Raw genomic sequence first — 15,983 nt, forward strand, 5'->3', positions numbered from 1 at the left:
GGCATGTTTGGGCATAGACAGTGCTTGAATACAGCCTGGCAGTTGAAAATGAACACTCTTAGAGTTATAAAATTCTTTAATTCGATGTGCTTTTGAATTTTCGTTAGGGAAAACCTGCTGTTACTGCAGTGAGAAAGAGATTACTACCTTTTTGGAAAAACAGAAGTATCCATGGTGCCTTACATCACAGAACAGCTTTCAGACAGCACCATGAGAAGGCACTGAGCCAGTGGGAGTCCAGCACAGCACCTTGCTCTCAAAGCCACCTTCACCCGCCTCAGGGTTACCTTATTCGTAAGGATGGATGCGTTAGCTCAAACGCAATTCCCCCCCATCTGTCCATTATCTTTGTTTGTGACCAATGGTAGCAACCAGGCAGCTGCACAGAGCAAATATAAGATGATGTTTTCTTATAATACTGTGACCAATGGAGGCATCATAAGCTGCAGTGCTGTGTTTTTTTCTATAAAATTGACCGTTTGCCTTTTGAACTCTGGTCCTTACAACAGATTGCTATGATTTGAGAGTTGCACTACTAACACAGATGTCATGTAAAGATCCGCTGTCCTGTTGAGCCCAAACTGCTGGTTTAGTATAATGCTCTCTGCTTCCTGTGTTGGCCAATGTATAGTCTTTCCCAATGTTTGTATATGCGATCTGATAGCCTCCCAACGCTCTCCTCATTCAGCTCTTTTTTCCATATCGAAAAAACCCTAATCATTCTTCTTACAGAAGCTAGTTACATCTTTGATGATACGTTTGTTCTCTCCTGCCTTTTTCCCCTTCCAGAGTAATGTAGCTCTTTTGCCTCAGTGCTAAGGCTGAACTGATATGCTTTTGCAGATCCATCTTGGCTCTGGGCAGAAGAAAAATATAGAGTGGGAAAAAAAAATCTTCATGCCACAGTATAATAATTATGGAACCAAATGCACAATGTGTGCGGAGGTTCTTGTTTCTCCACAAACCTAAAGAGATACAAGAGATGTACAGCGTAAAACAGCAGGAATAAACACAGGGCTAGGAAGGAAGTGAGGTGGTACAAGAAGGGAAAGAGGGAGAGGAGTAAGGTGTATTTGTGTAAACCAGAGAGGAAAGCTACTCAGTAGGATTCAATTTCTGTGATAGCCATCTTTGAATATATTAGAAGATGGTACAACCAGCCCTTGTTTTTTTGAGGCGAAAAAAGGAAGAATATTCAAGTCAGCCATAATTTTATATCCTCACAGGGGTCAGAGAACTGCTCACATCTGCTGACTGTCAGTGGTTGTGAAGCAAGCAGTTTTGACCATGGCTTAGTCATTACTGCCATGCTGGAGTTACATGGCGTGTAAGCCAATAGACTCCAGGCAGTAAAATTTTTACAGGCTGAGTACTGAAAAAACTTAAGAGGCAGACTAGACAGAAATGTGACACAAAGAGCAAATTTCATATTCCACAAAAATGATGTCTTGTGTTCATGACCTCGCTGTTTTGTAAATATATTTGTATAATATCCTTTAGGAAAAAAAAATTCTCTATTGGGATTTAAAAATAGCACTGTTTCCAATAACATATTTTGTTACCTTATATATTTTTTTATATTGCTCTTAAAGAAAAAACAAAATACAGGAAAGTTCATTAAGCACTTTGCTTCTTGCCATGACGTTGTCCTTGACCCAGGTGGCTTACCACAGAAGAACATGTTGCAGACAGCCAACTAGGTGACATGGGTTTCGAAACAGGAAGAAAAAGGCAGGTATCTGACCCAAAGTAGTGGGAGGATAAGGGCAGAAAGGGCTAGAAATTATGAAAAAGCTACACAGGCGGGTAAAAAAAAAAAAAAAAAGGAAAAGAAAAAAAAAGAAAAGCATTAGGCAGTTAAAGAAGAAAACAGAGGATGGAAATCGTAGTTTGGCATACATTTGTATCCTGAGCATAATGGCTTCGTCTCCATTGACTGCAGACACTAACAGCATGGTAGCATCTGCTTGGAGTCCTGTATTTAGGAGCTCTTTTGTACATTTAATTGTAATTTCATCTCTTTGTATATTCTGCTTTACTGCTCTCAGGCAGCAAATTGCTAATTGCAGTTATGCAGCTGCATTTGCAAGGTGTCTGCTCCAGTTTTTGTCAAGATCTTCTGTGAGGATGTAGCTTAGCCAGCAGCAGGAGTCTCTAGGAAACAGAGACAGTTTTTTTGAGCAGTCCACACCTCTGGCTTGAAAAACTGGAGGGGAAGAGAGAGAGGGAGAATCAAAAGTGTAAGAGGTAACTTGAGGACTAGAGGAAATTGCTTTAGACAAGGTGTTTCTAGGTCAATCTGTCTCATTTATCGAAGAGAAGATGGAGAGTTGGCTTGACTGTGGTATGTAAGTTCCTGAAGCTCCTCAGTCCCCTCTTCAGTTTAGCAAGAATCATTTCTTGGAAGCTTATACTAGATGAATTCAAATAGTAAATAAGCGCATATTTAAATAGTTATGGCTGTTATTAGCAATAAAGGAACTTCTTTTAATTCCAGACAACACTTAGGTTAGAATTCCTTGCCTTATCTTCTGACATTAGCTGTGTAGGTGTCTGCACTTAAGCTAATCATCAAATGCTCCCTTTGTAGTCCAGTGGAGAGAAATGGGCAGTTTTAGGGTAACATGAATCAAACTCTATAGAGTCAATAGTGGATGGAGAGCTGGCCAGCACAAGTAAGAAAGACTGGAGAGTAACAGCGTAGATGTCAGTGGCTGAGCTAGTTGCACCTGGCATGTCTTTCTGGAAGATGTGCCTTAGGGCAAGCGCAGGAGTGATGTTTTGTGATTGATCTGTTGTGTCCATAAACTCTCTAGCCAAATACATAGCAACTAGTTAGGAACACTTTTCTAGAAAACCTCCTACAGAAATTCCCAAAGCTGGATCAGGTATGAATGATTTGGCTATGCATAAGGAAAAATTTTGGCAAAACAGTGACTACAATTTTGAGGATTACTGTGGGAGTTACAATGGCTCCCAAAGAATTGCTGAAATGGGCCCTGTCCTATCAGGGTAAGTGTTGACAATCGCAGAATCACAAAAAATAATGGATCTCTCTTAGTGCTTGCTGGAGTTTAAAAGTTTGTTACCCACAAATACCTGAACATTTTAATGAAGTGTTTTTAACATATCCTAAAAAAAAAAAAGGTACAAATTTGTTTTACTTAAAATTCAAAATTGCAATATTTTTAAAATTATTACTTCAGCTAAAGCTAATGACAAATCTGAAGTGTTTTTTAAACTCTGAAAACTTAGTATATTTGCATTGGATTAAGCTTCGCCTATTACCTAATTATGTTGTTTTCTAGGTAGCTAAGGTTCTAAATGTCGTAATTGCTGATGGATTTAAAATACAGAACATTATCATCCCACCTTAAAAGATTTTCAGGTTGTTCTGTTCCATTCTGGGAGATGATAATGATCTCTAGTGATAAATATGTATATGTATGTTTGTATATGCAGTTTAGGTTCTAAGTAGTACAACCTAGCAAAGTTTCTTAAATATAGCTTCTTAAAAGGCTCTTAAAATTTTCCTTTTCAAGTTATAATATGTTCAGTGCCTCAGGTTAGCATGGCACGTTAGAGGCAGAAGAGCTGTCAGAGTACAATCAGTTTCCTGATGAAAAAAGAATTAAAACCCCAGTTCTGTGGTGTAGCATCAGAGACGCTGATGGGAATAGAACAGAAAATGTGTTCTTTTATTTCTATTAATTTCATGGGCCTAAGAAACTCGGTTGTATTATCCATTGCATGTTACACACTAATTTAGAGCTGTACATTGTGTCAAAGCTATCATGTGTCGGTGTAAAGTGTCCATGTGAAATTTAGTTCTGTCATGTAATCCTTTCCTTGCCTGGCACACAAAAATTCTGCTGGCTATAGCATCTTTATTACCACTTCCAGAGGGGGACAGAAGGAGAAGAAAGAAGGAAGTTTAAAATGCTATGGCTTTACCCCTGAGAAATGGTACACAGTGTGCAAAAAAGCCCCCTACAAACCCTGAAATTTTAAGTAGTAATTTGAGTTCAGTTTTATCTTCATACTAGTCAGGATATGTTTATATTTTTATTACAAATCAGTAGAAGCAGGAAAAAAAAATCCAAGCCCTTCAAACTCTCCTAATTGTCAGATCCAGGAGCACAGCTGAAGGCTGAAGTTCATTTGAATGTGCTTTGTCCGGACACCTCGTGGCAGCTCTAATGCTTTTTAGCTGGTAGGTGGTGGTGGCAGAGCTGTGCACGTGCATGCACACGTGCTGATTTGCATACTGCACTGAAGGTTTAAGAGAACTGTACCACCCAAATCAAGAACAGCGCATGCTGTTCATGATCATGTCTGCAAGATAGGGATGATTAGTCCTTTCATTTTGGAAAATGGAAGGAGGGATTGCTACCTTTTGAAGGAACCTTTTAATTTCTCCTACCTTCTGTGTTTTGTGCTCAGCCTGCGTTACCGAGTGCCTGACTCCACTACTTTGAAGATGCCCAGGGTGGTCTCATCAGAGGGCGCCTGTGCAGGTGCATTGCACGGTCTCTTACAGCGTGTGCTGGTGCTGGACTTGGTGCTAGCACGGCTGGCATCCACGCTTAGCGAAAGAGGGGGAAAAGAAAAGTTTTACCAAGGGCTACAGCATTCTGGTGGGGTAGACTCCACTGTCCCCATGGCAGGAGTCATCCCTTAGGTATCCAGCAAGGGCTTGTTTTCCCAGCGCAGTCCCAATTTAAACCTCCATCCTTCAAACACTGGGGCTTGTACTTAAGTATCGCACATCACTGGGGCAAGACCTGTAACTTATTCAGTACTGTTTGGTGTGTCGTGCAGTGGGACCGCATCTCATTGAAACCTCCAGTAATTGCTGCAATACAAATGTTAACTAATAATGAGCAATAGTATTGAAATCAAAGGGGATAGATGAAAATGGGAATTATCATCAAAGACTATTGTTCTTATGTGAGAATTAAAACTATTACAGCTGTTACTTTGTCTCACATTTTGATTACAGAGGTGAATGAAAAATCCTGTCTTTGACTAAATCTTATTTTGTGAGAAGGAAAACTGAGTGTAAGAATGATGCTAACACACAAATTCAAATAGGATGAGATAGTGAAAATGGCTATAATAGAGCTGGTTTGAACGACAGAATTTGCATGCAAGCTACCAGGTTTGGGGGAATAACATTTCTATTATAAAGTGACTTTTTACTAGTTCTTTTCTTTAGACAGCTTCATCAGAGTATAAGCAGAGTGAAATATATGTCAGAGTCACGGAGATTCAATTGTCCTGACTAGAAATGAAAAATATTGTGATTAAATGGTTAAAAAAAAAAAAAAACTTTTACCAGCATATGATGAAGACTTCATGGTCATTTTGTTTGTACACAGTGTTTCAGATCTAGTTTGACAGAGAAAAGTGATTATTCTTTGTCCCAGTAAATACAGCAAAATGCTGCTACTGATTCACTGATCCATATTAAGCTGCATTTCTCTATATTCTGCTACAGAATGCTATAGCATTTCTTCTGCTTCCCCCTCTCCCCCCCTTCTTTCTTTGCAGTACTTCTTGCACTCCTGCTTTATTGCGTATGTTCAATTCCAGGACTGTACAAACACGCCGCAGTGAGAACTCTGAACAAGTGAATTAGATATTCCAATTAAATCTAAAATCTCAGGGTAATTATGTCAGGTAAATTGCTAGTAGGTATTTGCAATTATTTGAATAGAGATTGATTTCATCACGTTATGTTGGATATCACTGTTTCAGTTGAATGTTTAATGTTCTCACTATAAATGTTTCAGCTGCTAAAAAAAAAAAAAAAGGTCTTACGTGGCTGAAAAGTCTTTGTGCTATGTTGTATCTTATGATAGACTTGCCTTGATCAAGTCCATACATATTGAGTTTTACAACACTTTTGGATACCAGAAAGTTTTCTCAATCTCCTTTCCAGAATCTTTATAGCTTACAACACAGTTAGCCTAATAGATGTTTAATTTAGCTTTCACTTATATCTGTTGTCTTTTCTCATGGATTTGCTGATACACAGAAACAACCTCGAAACAGGACATTTCGGTTTTCAATAACACTGTTCCAAAGCATTATTTGCTTGTACTGCTGTAGTGACTGGGATCTGAGTAACGGGTAGCAATTCCGCTCTGCTAGTCTTGTATAGAAATAGAAGAAAAAGGCAGCCTGTAAGGCAGGCATATCTGCAATTTTTCCCCTCATCACACAGAATTAACCATTACTTCAAAGCTGATTTATCTGCTGTTCTTCTGTGGCAGAAAGGCTGACGATATTTTTGTTGCTTTAAAGAGTAAGACAGGTAGACAACTAATGGTAATTAAGTCCTTTATAAGAACTGCAACACGACTGCAAATTTGCTTAATCAAGCTTAATAGGGTGAGGTGCCTGGGAATGTGTGCACAAGCAGGAGAAATTGCAATTAAGTCCAAAACGTCAAACTTGAGAAATGTATCACTGGAACTTACACGCTTTTTTCTAGGTTACCTAAACTCATACCTCTTTCAAGAATTGTTCCACTTCTTGAACAGATTTGGTGTACGTCTGCTTAGCTTCAAACCTGGAAGATATTATTAGGATCTATTACACTGTTCAAGTGGTTTTCCTTTCTAGGTAGGCATTTCTCACTTTGTAAATTTCATCTCCTAAAATTAACTTTTATCAATGTTTCTCATCAGTTCATAAATGAAGGGCTAAGGCAGATGAACAGAAGTTCGCTACCTCTTCTTTAAACATTGTTCTTATGCGTTATTCCTACAAGTTCATGGAACAGAGATCAATACATACAGTAAATACTATTCCCACTCAAGGGAACAGTTGAGTCAAAGTATAGCCTGCAAAATGCAGAACATAGTGAAGCACACTAAAATCAGGCTTAGTACTGTGCAAGACTTAAGAATTCCGCATGTTGCACATGGAATAGTTTAGTTACAGTCATTATTTTGTATAAAACATTACCTTTTATGTTCTCAGACTATGCAGCATCAATCATGACTTTAAAAAAAAAAAAGTCAATAGGTGCTTGCATTTGTTGGTGTAAAATTGTAATGGGTGCTCCTTTTCATAACTTCGTAGCTTGACTGGTGTTATTACAGTTCTGTGGGAGCCGTGATAACCTAGTTCCTTATGCTTTCTGTGCTGTATGCTACATACTTTGTCCTCAAACTGCAGTCTACTTTAGTTTCCATTTCAGTTTCCTGTAGTCTTTACAACAATTAGGTATGCCAGAAGGTGCTACACTTACTTAATGCAGAGATTTGTGTCGATTCCATCTGCTGGTAGAGTTTACCCAGAGCCCCCAGCAGGAAGGTTTGCTATATTCCAGGAATTTTTCCCTCTTGATTTACTTCCCCCCCTTTTCCACCCTGTACACACATTGTGCATGCTTTTCAGATCGAGTAAGTGAGAGGCTGGGTGACAAATTAGACTGAAAGCATCTGTTTCTGCTTCTATGCTGGAAGTGCTGAGACAAAAATATACAGTATATAGAATGAGTTAGTGCATTTATCTGATTTAAGTTTGGTTTGGAGATGATGCCTCACTAGCTGAATTATCCCTGAAACTGGGCTACTACTAGAAATAAATTTTGCATTCTACAATAGACTAAAAGAAAGTAGTAACATAGAAGTACTATAGAAGACATAAAGGTTCCTTGAAAACACATGAAAAATCCATATTTTAGTAACTGAATGTACTGAACAGGATTTTTGATTGCATCTAAACTTTTTTATTTTGATGATAGCACTATTGAAAGCTGGGCCTTTTCTGTTTGAGTATAGATTTAGGAACCTGTGTTTGCAAATATTTGCCCTTACAATCAAGCATCCCAGAGTCTGACTTTCAAACCCCCAGGATTTAGGATCTTAACACTGATTATTGATTTCAGTCTATTAAAATTATTTCAGTTTTATCTGACTTCTTAGAGTTTATCAAGCTATTGATTTAATACTTTGTTTTCTCATGTGTTCTCTTTAAAGAATTCTGTCCCTTAAATATTGTACTTTGATATTTGCATTAGAAAATTAAAAGCAGATTGTTTTTCCTTAGAAAGAGGAAAATATGGAGGGTAATGGTCTTTTTTATGTCAGTAGTGCCATGCTAAGACTTTCTTGTACAGCATAAATCTCATAACTAGCACCTATGGCTTCAGATGCTTCAGAGCTCTTTTATTGTAAAATGTCTGCCTTGCCTTTGCTTCAGCACAGTTCTCTTACTCAGTAAAATCCCAACACTTCTCAGACCAGGATTTTGAAGGAATTTTTTATGTTGTGCTCGAGTGAAACAAAACATACAAGTAAAAATTTGCAGGATAGAAACCACAATGAAGTCCTGTTTGTAATGTCTTAGAGTAATTGCAGAGAGAGGAGAAGATTAATATGTATTACATCAGCTTTCCCTTGAGTAGAAAAGCAAAGGTTCGTTCTGATAACTTGTGTGGTATTAAGCAGATTACACTTTGTAAGTGTAAAGGTTTTATACCTAATTCCTGAAGCCACAAGTGATCTTAAAAGATTTCTAATAATAATTCGAATTGAAAATGCACTTATATGTAAAAGGCAAAAGCTTGTGCTGATGCATTATGTGGTGTTCTTCCTGGGCTGTCCTGCACTGCTGCTGTAAAATGGACAGTGCTTCTGCTGAATAAACTTTCAGTACATCAAAAAAGCTGAAAAACATTCTTCACTGAACAGTTCTTATACTTTCGCGTCTTCCCTGGTTGGCAAGATAAATGTGTGTCATTTGATAACACAGCACTGCATTAGGTATTTTGGATCATCTGTATGGACATATCAAGTATATATGTTTGTATTCCACGTTGTGTTATGAATCCTTTTTGTCAGTGTTCTAGGTTTAAAGAGAGGCAATTGCATGTTAAGATAAAATGTTGGCGTTGTTTCTTGCTAAGTGCCACTGAAGACTGTAGGAAGACTGCAACTAGAACCTTTACAAGTTTTTTGTTTTCTGGCCTTTTTGCTTGTCTTTTAAGGAGTTGGAGACATGAGATAGACCCAAATCCCAGTCTGTTGTATGAAGTGGAAACCATGGGTGCAATTTCCTCCTTTCTAAGGGAATTCAAATCTGTCTCTGCCTCACCAAAACATATCCTAACTCCCAAAGAACTCTTCCAGCTATGGACAGCCCTCTTTAGTTTGAAGGTCTTTCAGTATGCTAAAACAACACGAGTGGAATCATAGAATCACAGAGTGGCTCGGGTTGGAAGCAACCTTAAAGATCATCTTAGTTACAACCCCCCCTGCCATGGGCAGCAGTCAGTAAAATGCTGTAGTCTAGGGGTTAGAGCACTGGATGGGGCCAGGAGAAGTTCGGGATGTAGTTGTGTGACCAGAAGTCTCATGTACTATAAGCGAGTTTGGGTAAATGTGATTGGAAATATGGTAACCCTAATGCTTCAGATTACGTTATGAGGTATGTCTCTGTCCTTCCTATGTAAAGGAGCACAGGTACTTGCTGCAAGGTGCTGGATTCACTTCTGAAGACCAGAAGCATACAAGTTTGTCATATCTTGTGTGACTGAGTCTGTGTATTTTGAACAAAATAAGTTTACTCTCAGAATTAGGCAAGTAAAGAAAAGAAAATGTGTTTGATTTTAGTTTGTTGTGGGTTTTCTTCACTGAATTTTTTTGGGGTAAACATTTTATTATGACAGAGTTATAAGAAAAATTATCACATTTTCTGCTTTGATAATTTCATATTTACTTGGATGAAAACTAGATTTTGTGTACAAATTTTGTTGTATACAACATTCTCTATTAATACAATATTTAGGGTATTGTACAAAGGTGTTTTAAAAATGAGGTATCCTGTGCACAAAATGCCTACATCAACTGTCTACCCTGATATGTGATAATGAGAATACAAGTCCTTTTGTTAAATGTGCTGTTTGTGTAACAGACAGTATCTTGTATGCACCTAACACTTAGCAGAAGAATCATTTGAAAAACTAAAATTCTTTGAAACAGAAATTGAGAAATTGAGAAACAGAAATTGAGAGATTGTTCCTAAGAAAGGGGGCCTTGATGTTTGTGTTATAGCAGTGAACAGGGTAAGCACTCCTATTTGAAGTAAAACTTTAATGAGAGAACTTTTTTGGACAGTTCAAAGTTTTATTGAAGTGCTATACTATCAGCAAGAGTTTCAGACTGCCTTTAAAGTTTGTCAGTATAATTTGTTTCTTACTGTAGGTACATGGAGATGTCTTTATGTATGCATGTACATTATGTTATAAACTTATAATTCCAAATTTGTTGGCCAGGATTTGAATTGGTATTTCTATAGAGAAACATCAAAATAAGTGTGTTTTCTAGTTATTATCTTCCCAGTGTATATATAATACTACTATTCATCATATAAAGAGGTTAGAAAAGTCTCTTCCCTGAATATATTAGAAAAGTAGTAATATAAATGATAGTAAGAACCGTATTTTAGCATGTTAGCCTGCCATAGCTTATTTTCTGTTGGACGGATACTATAATAAGGTTCTATATAATTTTTAATTGAGTGTGTTCAGAATTTTGATTTCCCCGAAAGTTGTATTAATTTGCTCTTTCATGAGAAAAACAGAGAAAAAAATCTCTACATAAACAATTTTCCTTTGTTTGAAGGTTCAAGCTCAAGTGCGACATGCAAAACTCAACTTTGACAAACTGAAGACTGATGTGTGTCAAAAAGTCGATCTTTTGGGAGCAAGCAGATGCAACCTTCTTTCTCATGTGTTAACAACATATCAGGTACTGAGAAAAACCCATGAACCTCCAAAATAAAATTTCCAGTTAATATATGTTTTTAACAGGTTACTATAGCAATTTTCAAATACAAGAATATGTAACTAATATTGGAGGGGAGACGTAAAATCTGTAAAAGCAGATTGGTGTTTAAGCTAACATTGCCTTGAAATTTTACTCTCCCTTACAGACAACACTTCTTCATTTTTGGGAAAAAACTTCACACACGATGGCAGCTATCCATGAGAGTTTCAAAGGTTATCAGCCATATGAATTCACTATGTTAAAGGTAAGGAATATATCGGTATGTTTGTCTGCCCAGTGATAACAAATAAGAGACCGTATAACCCTGTAGAAAGCACGCATTCATATTTTGTCCATATGTTGTCTGGAAATTTAATCCCTGTCCCATCTTTTCATTTAAATACATGTTTTCTGTCAAATGTACTTCTGGCTAGTAAGATCAAAAACTGCATGTAGAGTGTAGTGATAAAGGACATATTTCAAAGGAAGACAATATTCAGGGCTACACTTAAGTATGTGTTTAAGTGCTAACTGGGATTGGTTTTGATTGTTCCTGAAAAATCATAAAGTCCAGCAGAATTAGGGATTTATGTTCCCCTCCAAAATTCCACCAATGAATTAATACTATTTTGCCTTTGTATCTGCTTTTCAAAACTCCCATGCTGTAAAAAGACCTTATCAGACTAAGTATAAATACAGGGATGCTCAGAGTCTCCACACCTGCTCTGAAGTACTCAGACTTTCTATCCCTTAACTGCTCTGGAAATCACTTTTTTTCCTTGACTAGTGGTTATTTGCTGATCTTTCATTACGGAAAATGTGCACTATCTGACTGAAGTCTGAGTTCAGAGTTCAGTCATATTTCTAAGAAATAGGCACTTAGCATTGTATGTTTTCCTGGTCATGTCTGCCCCTGCATTAGAAGTTGCTTTGCCCGTTGTATATTGAAGTTCAGGAGAAAAAGAGAGAAACAGGAAAAAGTCACTAATTTCCCAGTTATCCACATAGATGTCTTTGTCCGGTAGTTATTTTTTGCAACATAACAACTGTGTCATTGGCTGATCCTATTTGGATATGAGAAAAATAGCATTTGTGTGAAGAAGGTCTGATGGAAGGGTTACCACTGGGAGGAAAGTGAGGAATGAAGAGCCTGCAGCAAAGCACTCTTTACTTGGAGAGACAGCCCCGTCTGAAAGCAATTAGGAGTCATAGCCTCAGTCTCTGAGATGTTTGTGGATATGATATGCAGAAGTGGAAGCTGGGCTGCAGTGTGCTGTATAGCCTGTGGCTACCCCAGAGCTCCTGGAGAGCAAGCACCTGAAGGTATAAAGTTTAGTTCACCCCAGGCTACCATATTTGCCCGTACGTGACCATGCTATATTTAAAGTTGTTTTCTAGAATGTGTGTTGGAAGGGAGTAGTTTCTGAACTTTGAAGTACGTAAAGAGCCTGTGGAGACTGTTATTCCTGCAGCTTGAAACATCACAACAAAACAAACAGCCAAACACATTTCGAGCTTCAGTCTCTCCTGACCAGAGGACAGAAAGAAAAGGAAGTTCTGGTCTGGGCAGCTTTAAAGACTCATAAACTTTTCCATCTTACCCAGTCTCTGTCCTGCAGGAAAAGTCTGCATTTGCTATGAAGCTAACAGAACTCTGCGCTTCCTTCTCACATCGTCCATACATGGGTTCTAGCCAGAGTGTATCTCCATATTCCAGCAGGAGACAGTTGGGAATAGTTATCTTGACACTGCCAGTAATTGCCTACAGACTCACCAGTTAAACTCTAAATCAGAAAAAAGGTCCTCTTTGTTTCCCCATCATCACTTCCCATTGCAGTGACGGCTGGTTCACAGCCTGGGTTTAGCATGGACAGAGTCCTGTTGAGGAGCCTGGGAAGCACGCGGTGGGGCTGTTCTGCTCCTAACCTCTTATGTTTGAAGTTTTCTGAAGAGTTTTTTCTCTATGCTTTTAATCAAACTCTTTTTAATCTAATTTGTGCAGACACCCAGCAAAAAATATAGGCTATTTATTCTCTCTCATATCTAAAAACATGATCATTTGAACAAGACATATCACATTTCAAAATGCATAACATTTAGATACCTTGGAGAGAAACTTGTACAGAAAATGCACTGCTTCTGGAGCATGAAGTACCCTTGTGATGGAGAATGAGAAGTACCCTCATGTTGGAGGATGAGAGAGAGTTTGGAATGCTTGTTATCTTTTGAACTTTCTCCTGTGAAAGATTTTAGTATAATCTAAATTTGGAATTAAATTGGGAATCTGTGATGGAGAAATGCAATCTATATTGTGTGCACATGTGCAACAAGCACTCCCTGGAACAGAAAGTAATTGTGAAAATGATTGTGGATCTTGTAACATGTTTAGGGTGAAGCCCTAACTTTGTTATGAGAATCATAACCGTTTTTATTGCTGGCCTCCTGCTCTGAAAAGATGTGATTTCCTGTTTGTGCAGTTGTATGTATGCTGAGAAATAATGCTAATCAGGGGTTAGTTTTATACTACGGAATTTCATGGAAGTCTGTGCTTGCAGAAAACAGCTGCTTGGGGATAAGACTCTGTTGCTGCCTTTTAGTATCAGTTCTTTATTTCTTTTGGTCTCTTGAGTGTGGGATTATTTTTTTAGTATATCAAAGTTCAGTCTCCTACATGATCTCTTTTGCCTCAATTAGTAGTTTGTTTGTTTACATTAAATGGTTGCTAAGAAGATTCAGTTAAAATTTGTTGGTTGCATCAGGTGAGATTCTGTTGCCTGACAGCTTGGGTGTCTACTGCTGCTTTAGGTACCTTCAGGTCAGTCTCCAAACCTCCAGAAGGGTGTGGACTCCCTCAAGTCCCATGCTTTCTCTGCTAGACATGAGTGTGGAAAAACAAGAGATGTTTATGGTTAGGAACTGATCCTTACCAGTCATGCCATGTGCTTATGCCAGCGTTTAAGGAGTTGCAACCTACTTCAAGTATTATTTTTTTTATAACATATAATAAATGGCTATAGGTGATCTCGGGTAAGTGCAGTTTTTAGTGGAGAAACTTCTGGTCAAAAAAGATATCGTGTCTGCTGTTTACTTTATGTGTTAAAAACATACAAATGGGATATATAATTGCTTAAAACATACATAAAATATTTTAATGTGCCCATTTCTACATGCTTAATTGGGAGTTGTCTCTTAGATATAAGACAAGGAAAAATATTCTTTAAAGGGATCTTTTCTAAAATAGTGAATTTGGTGCTTGCAAATCATTTTTCTTTTATGATTCTAGTTCTGTTATTAGCAGCTTAACTTTACTCATCCTTAATTCAGGAGTGGTCCTGCCGAATTAAGCTAAGCTTACATGTATGTAGGGTCAGCATTTTACTTCAAAACAAGAATTTAAGGAAACAGTGTTAATATTTAACTTAGATGCAGATTGTATTACTGAAAAATTAGAAGGTGCCATGTACTGGAAAATTACTATTTGTATTTTGTAGTATGGATATATTCACGTACTAGATTTACCTCAGGAAAGAGACTCTTAAATGCCTCTCGGGGTTGTTTCTGGAAAGAAAACATTGTCTTTAGAGATGTTTGCCAAACTCCCTTAATGAAAAGCAGCCCATTTGTTTTCTTTGCTTCAGGGTATATGCTGAGAGTAGTATAATTGTGCTTTTGCAGCTGTATTTCCTAACTGCTAGTTTTATGCTTGATGAAAGATGATTATTAATGTGCTAACAAATCTATGTATCACGATGTAAAAGTATCCATTACTGTAATATTAAAGATGATGGGCTGCTGCTTTGGTAAAACCTTTAAGGTTTCGTTTTCTTGAAATTACTATATATCAAAGGAATTCAAATGCATTTCAGGGGCTACTTTGCATGAATGATACCTCTTTCTAATTTCTGTCGCTGTTTATTTGTCTTCGGTACTTCACGAATATTTAGTCATATTGTTTACATTTCAGTACTCTAATACTAAACTTCCTGAAGAGTTCACATGAGCCTAGAAACAGTAATAGCCCTGGTGAGGGAGTCAAAAGGCCTAAATCTCAATGCATCCATTTATTTGTGTGCAAAGTGGAAGACTGCTGCTTCTGCTGCTTATGTGGTTTGGAGAACCCTGCCCTAACAGCTACTTCAGTACTGCTGCCTTCTGCTGACTCTTGCTGTAGACCGGTATCCTTTCTCATTTCCATTTGTTGCATCGTGACTTTATTCCCTAGGAAGAACTGCATATAATTTTACATCTCTGTTCTTTTCTTTTTCTTTTATATTTTTTTCATAAATCTCCCTGAGGAAATACTGAAGCTACCTGATTGTCCTCCTCCCTTTCAGCCCTCTCCCAAAATGAAGCAGATCCAAGCTTTTGTCTCTTCAGTGGTGTTATGCTTCTCTGGATGTTGTTATGATGTCCTGGGATGTATCTCTGGCCCCTGGGGCTGCCCTTAGCTATGTTACTTTGATTCCTTCTCAGTAAAGAGGAAGAACATAAGTTGTCCAAGGCACTTGGGAGGAATTGTGGGCAAGCTGAATGCATTGTCAGCACTCTGGTGACATAACTACAGAGGACAGGTTTTGTGTGCAGTCCAGATCATCTTGGCTTGTCTTGAAAGAAGCTATAACGTAGGTGAAGGAGTTTCACGAGTAGCAGTCAGCTTAGGAACAGTGCCTGAACTGGAAACAGAGCCACCTCCGTGGTGGAGGACCATCACAGTTAGCTGGCTGGGATACTCAGTCTGAGTGACGGCAGCAAGCAAAACGTCACTGGGTGACTTTTGGTTGCAGAGTCAGGATAGGCACAAGGAATGACTGTGAACTTGCTTCACTAGTTTGTACGGTCTTATCTTGATTTTTATAGTAAAAAAAGACATAATGAAGCTAAGAAGAAAGCTTTTTGGACTTGAGACCTTCGGTCACATACTTGTGTGGCTTACAACAAAGTCTGTGTGAATTCTTGCTAGCATCCAGACACGTGCTGTGAAGTTGCACATCTGTCTGTTTAGAGCCAATGAAGTCAGTGATGTTTCACACACCAAACTGAATGAAGTGTGCTTGCTGTTGTCTGAGTTCAGTCTGTATCTCACAACCTTGTTTAATCATTTTATTTCCTAGATGATGGGAGTTCTTCCTTTCTTCAGATGTAACCCGAAACAACAGAATGTCACAGTGTCATTTCTATGCATGTTGACAATAGTGATCA

The 15,983-nt window shown here is 38.0% G+C and overlaps 1 protein-coding gene across 5 annotated transcripts in view; it reads left to right on the top strand.

The window, feature by feature from the left end:
* ICA1 (islet cell autoantigen 1) overlaps nucleotides 1-15,983 on the top strand; it is a gene marked incomplete at its 3' end in the record, with an annotated part of 72,526 nt that overhangs the window by 37,478 nt on the left and 19,065 nt on the right. For all 5 annotated transcript variants that reach the window (XM_083825159.1, XM_083825158.1, XM_083825161.1 and 2 more), the window contains 2 exons: nucleotides 10,641-10,766; nucleotides 10,951-11,049. In XM_083825159.1, coding sequence (XP_083681285.1) covers nucleotides 10,641-10,766; nucleotides 10,951-11,049 — 225 coding nt within the window. The remainder of the gene's footprint in view (nucleotides 1-10,640; nucleotides 10,767-10,950; nucleotides 11,050-15,983) is intronic.

The sequence above is a fragment of the Anser anser genome (genome assembly GCF_964211835.1).
Source record: "Anser anser genome assembly, chromosome: 2".
Lineage (NCBI taxonomy): Eukaryota > Metazoa > Chordata > Aves > Anseriformes > Anatidae > Anser > Anser anser.